We start from the raw sequence: 11726 nt of genomic DNA on the forward strand, positions 1-11726 counted from the left end.
CACAGGTGAGACTTCAGATTGCAATTTTGCAGGCTCCTGTTTGTAATCTCAGGCCGCAAGCTGATAGCATCAGTTTGTGTGCAAAAAATCAGCTCTTGTGAGAATGTAATATTGTAAATATCATCTCCGCATAGTTTTTGGTGACTGATAGTAAAAATAATTTTAAAACATTACTTCAAAAAGATTCAGCTCTAGTTTTACTTTAATTTTACAGTGCTGTTTGTTTTCTCTTCCTGAGTCTTAAGAATTTTTAGATGGGGAAGAGAGGCTGGCCAGGCCCTCAGGGGCTTAGGGATTTCAAGTCCTACTCCCTTTGTTCTCTAATGTGCCGATTGACCTGATGGTAACAGTTGATGTGCTTATAGGCAGGCATGTAGTCCAGGCAGTGTCTGGGCAAGGTCAGAAGTGGGTCAGAGGCCTGCTCCCCTATTTCTGAAGCCTGAACAAGACTCATCCTTACCAGTTGACCTCAGAATTGTTCAGACTGAAGAGCATAGGAATAAGGCAGAGTAACATGAACAGTCTGTTTAATTCTATAAGTCAAATAACAGTTCCAGATAGTCAACAGAAATAAAGTGATCAAAGAAATATGTAATGGGTTAAGCAGTGCAGAAAAGAATCTTTGAGCCATAGGGGATTTAGTAAAGAAAAAGACCCACCATGAATGAGAAGTACGTTTTTGTGCATCAACTCCTACATCCATTAAGTTATTGGCAGTTACAGTAGTAACAACAAAATGTTCTATTAAGGTATGATTATGTTTATCTATGAAATTTTGTAACTCTTTGATTCCTTGCAAAATCTTTCATAAAGGTTTTAAGGGGAAGCTAATACTGGGAATAGAGAGAGTAAGGAATAGGATTTGAGTCCACAATACCTAAGTTCTCATGGAGGAAAAGTAATAATGATCAATATGTGTTAGGCATCTGGAAAAAGGGGTTCCTAACTGATACATAGAAGTTAGTTTCTAAATAACTGGTTACAATACATACAAGTTGAGGGGCTATTTAAAAAAACATAGGATTTAGGGAAGATAGTCCATTCACAATACTTGATGAAGTTCTGTGATAAGTAGGGTTCCCAAATGTGAGATGTTGGTCCACTTAGCAGTCTCTTGGTAGGCTTATCATAGTCTGTCAGTAAGTGGTGTGATTATTAAAGTTCAAACAATTCCCAGTAAAATGCCACAACTAATACTCTCCCCCAGATAAAATGAGTAACACATGAAATTGATGTAATATAGCAGACAGAGAAATTTTGTCCATAGAAAGTCAAAGCCTTGTTTGCAAGGCAGGTGAAGTTATCCTGAGTTTGGGTCTGGCTCCTATTTCTCCATCTGAAGATTCTCCAACATTTTTCGTCATGTTCTTTTCTTAACAGTAGCAGATAATCAGGAGTTGAGGTATGAATAACAATCCACATTACAGTAAGTCTCCAAGAAGAGTCTTTTCTAGAGAATAACAGTATGTTAATGGCACATTTCCATTTTTCCTGTCTGGAGATTATATGATGATATCCTTCCCCTGTGCAGTCATATCAGCTGCAGGTATGGGAGGATGGTTAGGCTGCCTCACCCAGACTTTAGCTTCAATAGTATGTATTTCATTTGTGGACCCAAACCCTCTATCACCTCTGACCGTTAGTAAGGTAGGAGGTTCTCCGTTTTGTACTTTGTCAGTTACAAATGGAAGAATCAGCAATTGACAACTTGATTATGTTTATTAATAAGTAGATTATCCTTTTCCTCATTTAGTAAAATTACTCAAATTTCTCCTTGGTAGTCTAGGTCTGTAACTCCCCATGGACACAAATCCATGTTAATGCTAAACTGAAGCATTCTTGGATTAATTCAAAGTGTCTGGGAGACATTTTAATTGCAACACCAGTTGAAATAGCACATATCACTCCTTTAGAAGGTATCTGTTCACATGTAGGTGACAAATCCAGTCTTGAGGCCTCAGGAGTAGCTCAGAAGGGAACTGGTGCTCCTGGGCTGACTTTCTAATTCTAGCTGTCTCAGGATGGAACTCTGTTTTATGAATCTGTACGTTTAGAATAGTCATCCTCATCAAAGGAGTTTCTAATTCTCCTATAGGTCTATTATTTAAAATATTGAGGGCAGTATTTAAATTAGTCCTTCAGTTTTTATAAGAACCCTCTCCAAGTTTAACTAATTATTATTTAAGCAGATCATTCATTCTTTCAGTCAAGCCAGCATCTTGAGGATAATAAAATATGAAAAATCCATTGTACATTATGTTCCTGGACAAAACTCTTGTATTAACTAACTTTAAAATGTGATCCATTGTCACTCTGAATTTGAAGTGGAACACCATAATATAGATTAATTATCTCCAGTGTTTTAATAGTATTACTCTGATTGGCTTTCCCCAAGGGAATGGCCACTAAATATCCAGAATAGGTGCTCACAGCAGTTCACACACACTGGCATCCTTCTTCCCAAATTAATGGACCAATATAATCAGTTTGCTGTATTTGCCCAGGCAGCTTGCCAATGTGCCACTTGTCCTTTACTGGTTGTTGCAAGCTTCTATGCTTAATTGTTGACCAATTGGACATCGTAAAATAACACATTTAATGAGATCTATAGTTAAAGAAATAACCTCGATCCTGAGCCCACCTGTATGTTGTTTCTCCCAAATGGCCCCATTTTTGGTGTGTGCACGAAGTCGAACATTTTAAGTTGCTGGAGTCTGGATCAAGTTCTGCTGCTTGAATTCAGGTCTGTTCGTTTCTGATAGAGTCATACCGTTATTTCCTAGAATTAGGGACACTGTGAGCATCTACAGGAGAGACTGAAACAGTAGTAGTTGGAACAGTTTCCCAGATGTCAGACCAGAATTGCTTTCCCCGTAGCTCTGTGGAGTGAATTCGCCAGTTATTCTTTATGCTTAGGGGAAGCCAACTGGCCAGTCTTGGTCGTTGGCTACTGACCAAGAATCTGTATAAATACGACATTCTGTTAAATTTTCTTGTTTTAGAGCCTGACATACTGTGTATAATTGAGCAAATTGACTATTCTTAGTATGACTTTTTCCGGCCTCTGGAAATTTCCTGTTCTAGAAACCCAAGGGCTCTATTTTGTTTTTTCCATAAGCTCCAGTTGGCATATAGTTCATTGATTGATACAGGTTATTTTATGTCACAGGGTATCTGCTCTCCATCCAAAGATAGATTACTGAGATAAGCTTTAGAAAAATTAAGTTGAATGTCTTAGCAATAAGATATAACAGCAAGGAGCTATCTGGGAAATAAGTCTTGGTCAACATAGATCTCAGTTAACAAAACTAGAATTTACTATTTATTAAGTGAAACAATTTTTTGTGAAGGTATTAACCCTCTAGCCAGGGTTAGTGGTTAGTCCCATCAAACAAGAAATGCGGTGTATCAGGGAGCCAGGAAAAGCCAAGCAGCCATCTTGGATTTCCCAGTCCCCTGACTGTTTGATTTACAGCCTTTGTTTACCTGTTTTAAATTCCTTGGTTTAGAAGTAGACAGTTGCCATGTTCCAAGAACATCAGGATAGCAAAAGTCTGACAATGAAGGATTAATGTTTTGTAGAAGCAGAATGAGCTTATCTGTGTGTGCCACATTCTTTATAGATCATTGTGAAATATTTATTTACTTTACCAAAGTTGCAAAAGGTTTTAAAAACAAATATAAATCACTTAAAGGCAATGAAATTTTCAGTCTTATCAAAAGCCACATTCTAAGAAAGCTGTTCTCTTCACAGAGAAAACCAAGTTCCAGTCTGATACCAGCTTACTGTTAATAACAAAATTTGTTTATCTATTAATAGTTAATTTTAATTTAATCTTCAAGATTTCTGTAAATCTTGAAGAGGTGATATTTTTACAAAGTTGTTATTCAGTCGCTAAGTCATGTCTGACTCTTTGCCACCCCATGGACTGCAGCACACCAGACTTCCCTGTCCTTCACTCTCTCCCTCAGTTTGCTCAAACTCACGTCCATTGATGCCATCCAACCACCTCATCCTCTGTCTCACTCTTCTCCTCTTGCCATCAGTCTTTCCCAGCATCAGGGTCTTTTACAGTGAGTTGGCTGTTTGCATCAAGTGGCCAAAGTATTGGAGTTTCAGCTGCAGCATCAGTCCTTCCAGTGGAATATTCAGGGTTGATTTCCTTTAGGATTGACTGGTTTGATTTTGTTGTCCAAAGGGCTTTGAATAGTTTTCTCCAGCACTAGTTCGAAAGCATCAATTCTTTGGTGCTCAGCCTTCTCTATGGTCCAGCTCTCACATCCATACATGAGCACTGGAAAAACCATGGTGTATGTGTTAGTCACTCGGTTGTGTCCAGCTCTGCAATCCCATGGACTGTAGCCCACCAGGCTCCTCTGTCCATGGCATTCTCCAGGCAAGAATACTGGAGTGCGTTGCCATTTCCTTTTCCAGGGGATCTTCCCAACCCAGGGACCGAACCCAAGTCTCCTGCATTGCGGGCAGATTCTTTACCATTAGCACCACCAGACCTACTATGGAAGAACCGTAGCTTTGCCGGTACAGACCTTTGTTGGCAAAATGATGTCTCTGCTTTTTAATACACTGTCTAGGTTTATCATAGCTATTCTTCCAAGGAGCAAGCGTCTTTCAGTTATTTTTTTACAAAGGCATCAGAATAAAGCCATAACTAAAATGACAAAAAGTTGTTTGTTTATTTTTTGGTTGTGCTGGGTCTTCATTGCTGTGTGGGCTTTATCTAGTTGTGGAGAGTGGGGGCTACTCTGTAGCTGTGGTGCACAGGCTTCTCATTGTGGTGGCTTCTCTTGTGAAGCAAGGGCCCTAGAGCCTGCTGGCTTCAGTAGTTGCAGTGCTAGCGCTCAGTAGTTGCCATTCCGACTCGAGCACAGGCTTAGTTGCTGTGTGGCGTGTGGGATCTTCCAGACCAGAGATGGAATTCAAGTCTCCTGCTTTGGTAGGTGGATTCTTTACCACTCAGTCACCAGCAAAGCCCTGTTATGTTAGGGAGACTTTCCTAAAGCATAATTATTCTTAAAAAAGCTCTTACCTCATTTATATTTTCTTTCCTTAAAAATTTCTACACATTGAGTTACTTTCCTTGCTGACAAATTTGTAAAGGAAACAGCAAGATTTTATTTAGCTTATATTAAGCCTAGGCACAGTGAACGTATTCTCCTGATTATTATACAATGACTCTAAGACATATTAGACATCTATAAGACATATTGAGACATCTGTACTGATTAACTCAACAGACTTAAACCATCTTCAATAGCAGATATCGGCTTCGTACTAAATATTTCCCAGATCATGTGGTCCTAAAATTTATCTTGGCCAGTTTTCTAGATATTTAGCTTTAATTTGTAAGCACGCACTTTTAAGTCAGTTAAATAGAGCTCATTTACAAGTTAACCTTAGCAGTGTTATCCAAGGACAAAGACACATACTGAGACAGACACATATATCCAGACAGGCAGTGGTTTTAGTTTCTGTTTGAGATTTAAAATGTCTCTTGGTCTCTCTTCTTCCCCCCGTCATTTCCTGAGAATGAACTTCTTTTTGTTAACCGTGCCTTGCTCCTTTCGATATTTAACTTGTGCAGCCTTTATAGCAGCTTTTTCAGCTACCAACTGGAAAATGGATACTTGGTCAGGTAAAGTGTAGTTTTGACATTGTAACATGGACAATCAACCTTGCAGGTCGCATAATTCTTTCTCCAGTTTTGACTTCTTTTCAACCAGTTTTAATTTGGCTTCTTGAACCTTATGGTAGGCAGAGAGGATCCAGCCTCTCTGATCCATCATGGTACATTCTTGTTCTTTCTCACTTGGCAAGAGCTGCAAACATTCAATAACTTTCAAAGGTTCAGCCCTCTTTAATTTGGGGGTCCCAATTCTCACACAATCCAGTGCATATGTCCCATTCAGTAGCCAACAAGAAGTAAGGCATCTTCCCATCTGGAAATAAAGACTTCATTAACCTTAATGTCTGTCTTCTTAAGAGTGGCATTTTGCTTCACGAATCCTGCTTACAGCGCCAATTTATGTTTTGCCAAAAGTTTTACTTTCGTTTTAGGTTCGAAGGATTCATTAACAAAAGAAACCACTCGTTACACACAAATAAACAATTTCATTTTTTTGTAGAAGATTATTTGACTTAATTTCAATATACAGTCATTAAAAGAAAAGAAATAGAAGTGTAACAGTGTATACATCACCAAATTGGGCTGACAACCTACATCCAGACTTGAACAGCCGTGAGAAGTTAACAGCAATCTGGAGGCCCAGTTGGAAAAGATCAGGGTGGTACATCTACCCCACGGGTGAGACTTCAGATTGCAGTTTTGGGGGCTCCTGCTTATTATAGTCCGATGCTGCAAACTGATATCTTCATCAGTTTGCTAGCGAAAAAGCAGCTGTGGTTTTACTGTAACTTTACAATGCTGTTTATTTCATCTTGTTAGTCATAAGACTTCTTAGACCCTGGAGGTGGGACTGGGCTGGCCAGGCCCTTAGGGGCTTAGAGATTTCAAGTCACATTCCCTTTCTTCTCTAAAGTGCCTCTTGACTTGCTGGTAACGGTTGGTGTCCTTGCCAGGCAGACATGTAGTCCAGGCAGAGTTCGGGCAAGGTCAGAAGTCAGTTAGAGGCCTGCTGCCCTACTTCTGAAGTCTGAACAAGACTGGTGGTGGTGGTTTAGCCACTAAGTCGTGTCTGACTGAGTCCACCAGGCTCCTCTTTCCATGGGATTTCCCTGGCATGAATACTGGAGTGGGTTGCCATTTCCTTCTCTAGAACAAGAGAACAAGGTTACCTCTATTTTAATTTCCCTAACAATCCTTTTAAAAAGTATATAGAGTGCTTTGATAAAACTTAATCTCATTTTAAAGAGAAAGCTGTCTACTTACATCTATAGTGGCTACTTGAAAGTAGCTTTTAATGAGAGTTCATTGAAGGATTGATTTAGGAAGTGGGCTTGGGTTAATGGATAGGAGAGGAGAAGATATTTTAAATAGAAGGGAAAGCATAACAGGTGATGAAAATTGAGGTAAGCAAAGAAGTTGGTTTAAAACTTAGTTCTTTTTTAGAACTACCTTGCTCTAGAAATAAATAATAAAAATGATTTATTTTCTCTTTATCCAGTCTGTGGCTCCAGCAGCCTTATTTTTAGCAGCCAAAGTAGAGGAGCAGCCAAAAAAATTGGAGCATGTCATCAAGGTAGCACACACTTGTCTCCATCCACAGGAATCACTTCCTGATACCAGGAGTGAGGTAGGGGGTTGATTAATTACATACATCTGTTTTTCTTAATTTATTTTGATCATAACTTAATTTTGCAACTTTGATTTACTGAAATCTCAATGGGGATTGTTAAAGGAATTTTTAGTGTTTGTTTTTTCCTTAAAACATAGAAATTTTATGGTAAAAGTTGTATTTTTCTGGTAAAATTGGAAAATGCATAAAAAGAAGAAAATATATTAACTAGGTATAATTTGTACCACAGACATATAAATGAACCAGTATTTCCAGCTTCTTTTCTATAAGTAGCTATACATGTATATATTTTATACCTACTTTTTTCACTTACTGTATGTCAAATATTTCCCCATCAATTCTCTACTTTATTTAAATACTGATATAGAATTTCATCATGTATATACATATATTTTAACCATTATCTCTTAAGATAATTTCCAGCTTTTTACTGGAAATATCTCTATGGAGAACATTATTTTTGTTAATGAATTTTTTAAAAATGGATCCTGTCATTTATATGTTTAACTTTTTAAGAAATTCAAGTATGCTCATTAGAAAAGAACTCAGACACTAAAGAATCATTTAAAGTAAAAGTCGAAGCTCATCTCCCCTTCTTCGCCTAGGAGAATACTGTTGATTATAATTCAGATGTATATACTTCTGCCCCTTTATCCTTTGTGTCTACATATAGCTTCCCCTGCCTCCTCCCTTCCATCTTTCCTTGACCTTATGAAGAGGGGAGACTCTCCTGGCTTTAGAATTCAGTGATTGGGGAGCAATGAGTTTGAAGAAAAACTACAGATTTCTGTACCAGGTTATTTGTCTGTTACAGTGGATGCATGTAAGAGATAAGTGAAATTGTGGAACCACAGCTCCTAGTTACATGAGTCAAGTGTTTAAAATAGCAGTGTCTTGACATTTTCTCTCTGGGCTGCACCAGAGTAGTTTTGTTGAAAAGTTGTTGGTCTGAACTTTTATTTATGTTTAAGACTACTAATTGCCGTTGGTCCGTAGAATTGACCAAATAACAAAATTTTAATGAAATAAAAAGTAAAATCCCAACTTTTTTTTCTTTAAAGTATATTTACATGACTTCTCACCTGAGTCTGTCTTATGAGGTGACTCGGAGAAGATGCTTTCTTCATTATGTGGAAAGGAGAGCTACCATACATAGGTTAAGTCCTTATTGGACTCAGTCAAGATCATAAAGTTCAGTGGAAAGTTAGCAGCAACATAAGTCTCTTAGCTCTTGGCTCAAGCTTCATTCTCCTAGAGCTCTATACCAGTGCTGTCTAATAAAAATATAAGGGAAGTCACATATGTAATTAAAATTATTAAGCTTTTCATTAAGCTTTTATTTTAAATTTTTATTTAAATTTAAAATTAATTTAACATATTTTATATAGCATTTTGTTAAACCCCCAAATATAGTCATTTCAGCATATAGTCAGTTTTAAAACATTATTAATGAAGTGTTTTTTAACATTATTATTTTTTAACTAAGTCTTTAAAAATTCATTGTATATTATACATTCATAGCACATTTCAGGTGCTTGATGGCCATGTATGGATAGTGGCTACAGTAATGGCTGTACAAATTTGAAGGATTTTTGTTTGTTCTATTTTCTTGTGAACTCCTCCATGAGTTTAAAAAATCTAGCATTACTCTAACGGAGAAGGCAGTGGCACCCCACTCCAGTACTCTTGCCTGGAAAATCCCATGGACGGAGGAGCCTGGTAGGCTGCAGTCCATGGGGTCGCTAAGAGTCGACACGACTGAGCGACTTCACTTTCACTTTTCACTTTCATGCATTGGAGAAGGAAATGGCAACCCACTCCAGTGTTCTTGCTTGGAGAATCCCAGGGACGGCGGAGCCTGGTGGGCTTCTGTCTATGGGGTCGCACAGTCGGACACGACTGAAGCGACTTAGCAGCAGCAGCAGCAGCAGCAGCAGCAGCAGCAGCATTACTCTAAAAGGAAAGTTTAATAGGAATCAAATGTTTGAGATTGCATGCAGTACTGTGGGAAGGCTGTGCAGTGTGTTCTGATGATGTTAAAAAAAGGTATGTTAGTTAATATTTTAATTTAAAAGAAGTTTTTGATCTGTATCATATCAACATTATAACCTAAAATGTCAGTCTGAAAATGAACCAGATGTCTGGTGTTTATTCTGTAGCCCTTTATAAATAAAGTGACATCTTTTGCTCTACCACTTACTTATCTATTTCTATTTTTAAAGGAGAATCCGTTAGGGATAAGGATTAATTTCAGTTCCTACTTTCCCTCATAACTGCACCCTTGCCTTTTGTGGCTTTGGTTTCCTTTGGAGGTTGTTATGATAGAATTGTCTACACTTTATGTTATATACTGTGTCTTTTTGGGGAATAATTATGTGTCTTCTCACATCTGCAGGCTTACCTGCAGCAAGTTCAAGATCTGGTAATACTAGAAAGCATAATTCTGCAGACTTTAGGTAAGTTTATTTTCCTTTAAAACATTAAAGAAATATGTATGCAATAGAATGTTTTTCTAATTTGCAAAATAGGAAACAGGAAGAGAATTTCTTGGGAAGGTTTTTGTACATTGTAGAGATTGCTTAACCCTGCCACAGAGAGAATAAAGGCACCACCGACCTTTGAGATAGCCATTAGCAGGCTTTTTCTGCTTGTTTTTATTCTAGGATTCATGATTTGCTTGATAAGATTTGGCAGTGTTTAACTTTCTGATAAATAATAGCAGAAACTATCTAAATAACTTTTTTCCTTCCAGGAGTTTTCATAGTCTGTCCTTATATTTAAATAACAGTATTTGTTTTTAAAATTGGTAATCAGCATTCAAAACAGTAGAGTGGAGATGGAGGAATTCAAGCTAAATTAAATTGATGGGCTAAAGAACTGATGATGTACTGTTATTATCTAGTATTATTTTCATAAGACTGCCTTTAAAAGCTTAGCAAATACGGAAAATAAAGATTTTCTTGTTCTTTTGGGCTCTCATTTTTCTCTTTAGATAGAGTATTTCATGAGTCATGTGGGAAAGTTGCTGATCGGCCTGTATTTTTTGCATATACACCTATACACACAATGAATTCTTCAAATTAGTTTCTGCTAATTTTTACTTTAAATTAGTTATCTTCAAGGTAGCCATACTTTAGGGGGCAATGATATTTTTCTGGTGGGATACATTTTAATATTTTAATGTGGAAACCTGTAAAATCTAACTTGTAAGAATCAGTTGTGCTTTTAGAATAATTTGCATCAAGTAAATTTTGCAATAGAATTTTCTTCTTTTTTTTAATCAGTTTGCCTCAGACTTTATTTTTATTTTTTGGGCTTGCTGCACAAGGGATCTTAGTTCCCTGACAGGGATTGAACCCAGGCTCTTGGCAGTGCAAGTGCGGAGTCCTAACCACTGGACTGCCGGGGAATTCCCTAGAATTTCTTTACTCGTACTAGATAATTTTATTTACATACACAAAAAGAAATTTCTTGGAAAATTTTTATAGACATACTACATTTTGGTTAAGATCATTTAAAGTTAGATAAAATGATCAGTACTTAATGATGATTGAGATGATGAAAAGGAAGAAGACTGAAGTAAGAGAGGAATAGGTTTTAAAAATGTTTTCTAAAGGTTAAGCTTTCACAGATAATCATTGTGTAACTGCATCTTTTCCAGTCATATATTCTGTTGTCCCTAAGAACACGTTTTGTATTCAGATGTTACTGATAGTTCAGGGATCTTGAGACTCTATTAACGTCATTAATCTGAGTGGTGCCTTTGAAGATAATCTTAAGAGTGTGCTCCATACTTTATGTGACTCTGAGCTTCTCAATAGGCAGTTTTGGGACCAGAAAATGAGAGAAGCCTTCAGTGATGACTCAGATAAAAGCAGTATAAAATATTTTGAGTATCTTTAGGTTTTTAACCAGTTACTTTTTTTTTAGGCTTTGAACTAACAATTGATCACCCACATACACATGTGGTAAAGTGCACTCAGCTTGTTCGAGGTAAGGAATCCCAATCCCAATGTGAGATGCTATCTTAAACTGTTTTACCATTTAGAGGCTAAGATTTACTGTGGGCTAATACATAATACAGCTGCTTTGGCCAAAATTTAAATTAAAAAAACGTATCTGGCTTTTAGATTTCAAAATGAGTGGTTGGAGCTTTTCTGTTGAGTTCTTGTAGTGTTTTTAGGTGACTTCAGATAAAGTGAGTGAGTTTCTTGTTTATCAAAGCTGGAGGCAGATTTTGGAAAGTCACTAAAATCAAAGTATCCAATAGCAATTTTAAGGATATCTTGGGAGTGAAAATGAAAGTGAAGTCTCTCAGTCGTGTCCGACTTTGCGACCCCATGGACTGTAGCCTACCAGGCTCCTCTGTCCATGGGATTTTCCGGGCAAGAGTACTGGAGTGGGTTGCCATTTCCGTCTCCAGGGGATCTTCCTGACCCAGGGATCAAACC

The 11726-nt window shown here is 37.5% G+C and overlaps 1 protein-coding gene across 4 annotated transcripts in view; it reads left to right on the forward strand.

Moving 5' to 3' along the window:
• Positions 1-11726, forward strand: part of CCNT1 (cyclin T1) — a 41655-nt gene that overhangs the window by 11820 nt on the left and 18109 nt on the right. For 3 of the 4 annotated variants that reach the window (XM_069580878.1, XM_069580879.1, XM_069580880.1), the window contains exons 4-6: positions 7144-7272; positions 9671-9731; positions 11206-11268. In XM_069580878.1, the coding sequence (XP_069436979.1) occupies positions 7144-7272; positions 9671-9731; positions 11206-11268 (253 nt within the window). Of the gene's footprint in view, positions 1-6076; positions 6324-7143; positions 7273-9670; positions 9732-11205; positions 11269-11726 lie in introns of all 4 variants that reach the window. The other variant, XM_069580881.1, reaches the window with a different exon arrangement.

This window comes from Ovis canadensis, chromosome 3 (assembly GCF_042477335.2).
Source record: "Ovis canadensis isolate MfBH-ARS-UI-01 breed Bighorn chromosome 3, ARS-UI_OviCan_v2, whole genome shotgun sequence".
Taxonomy (NCBI): Eukaryota; Metazoa; Chordata; class Mammalia; order Artiodactyla; family Bovidae; genus Ovis; species Ovis canadensis.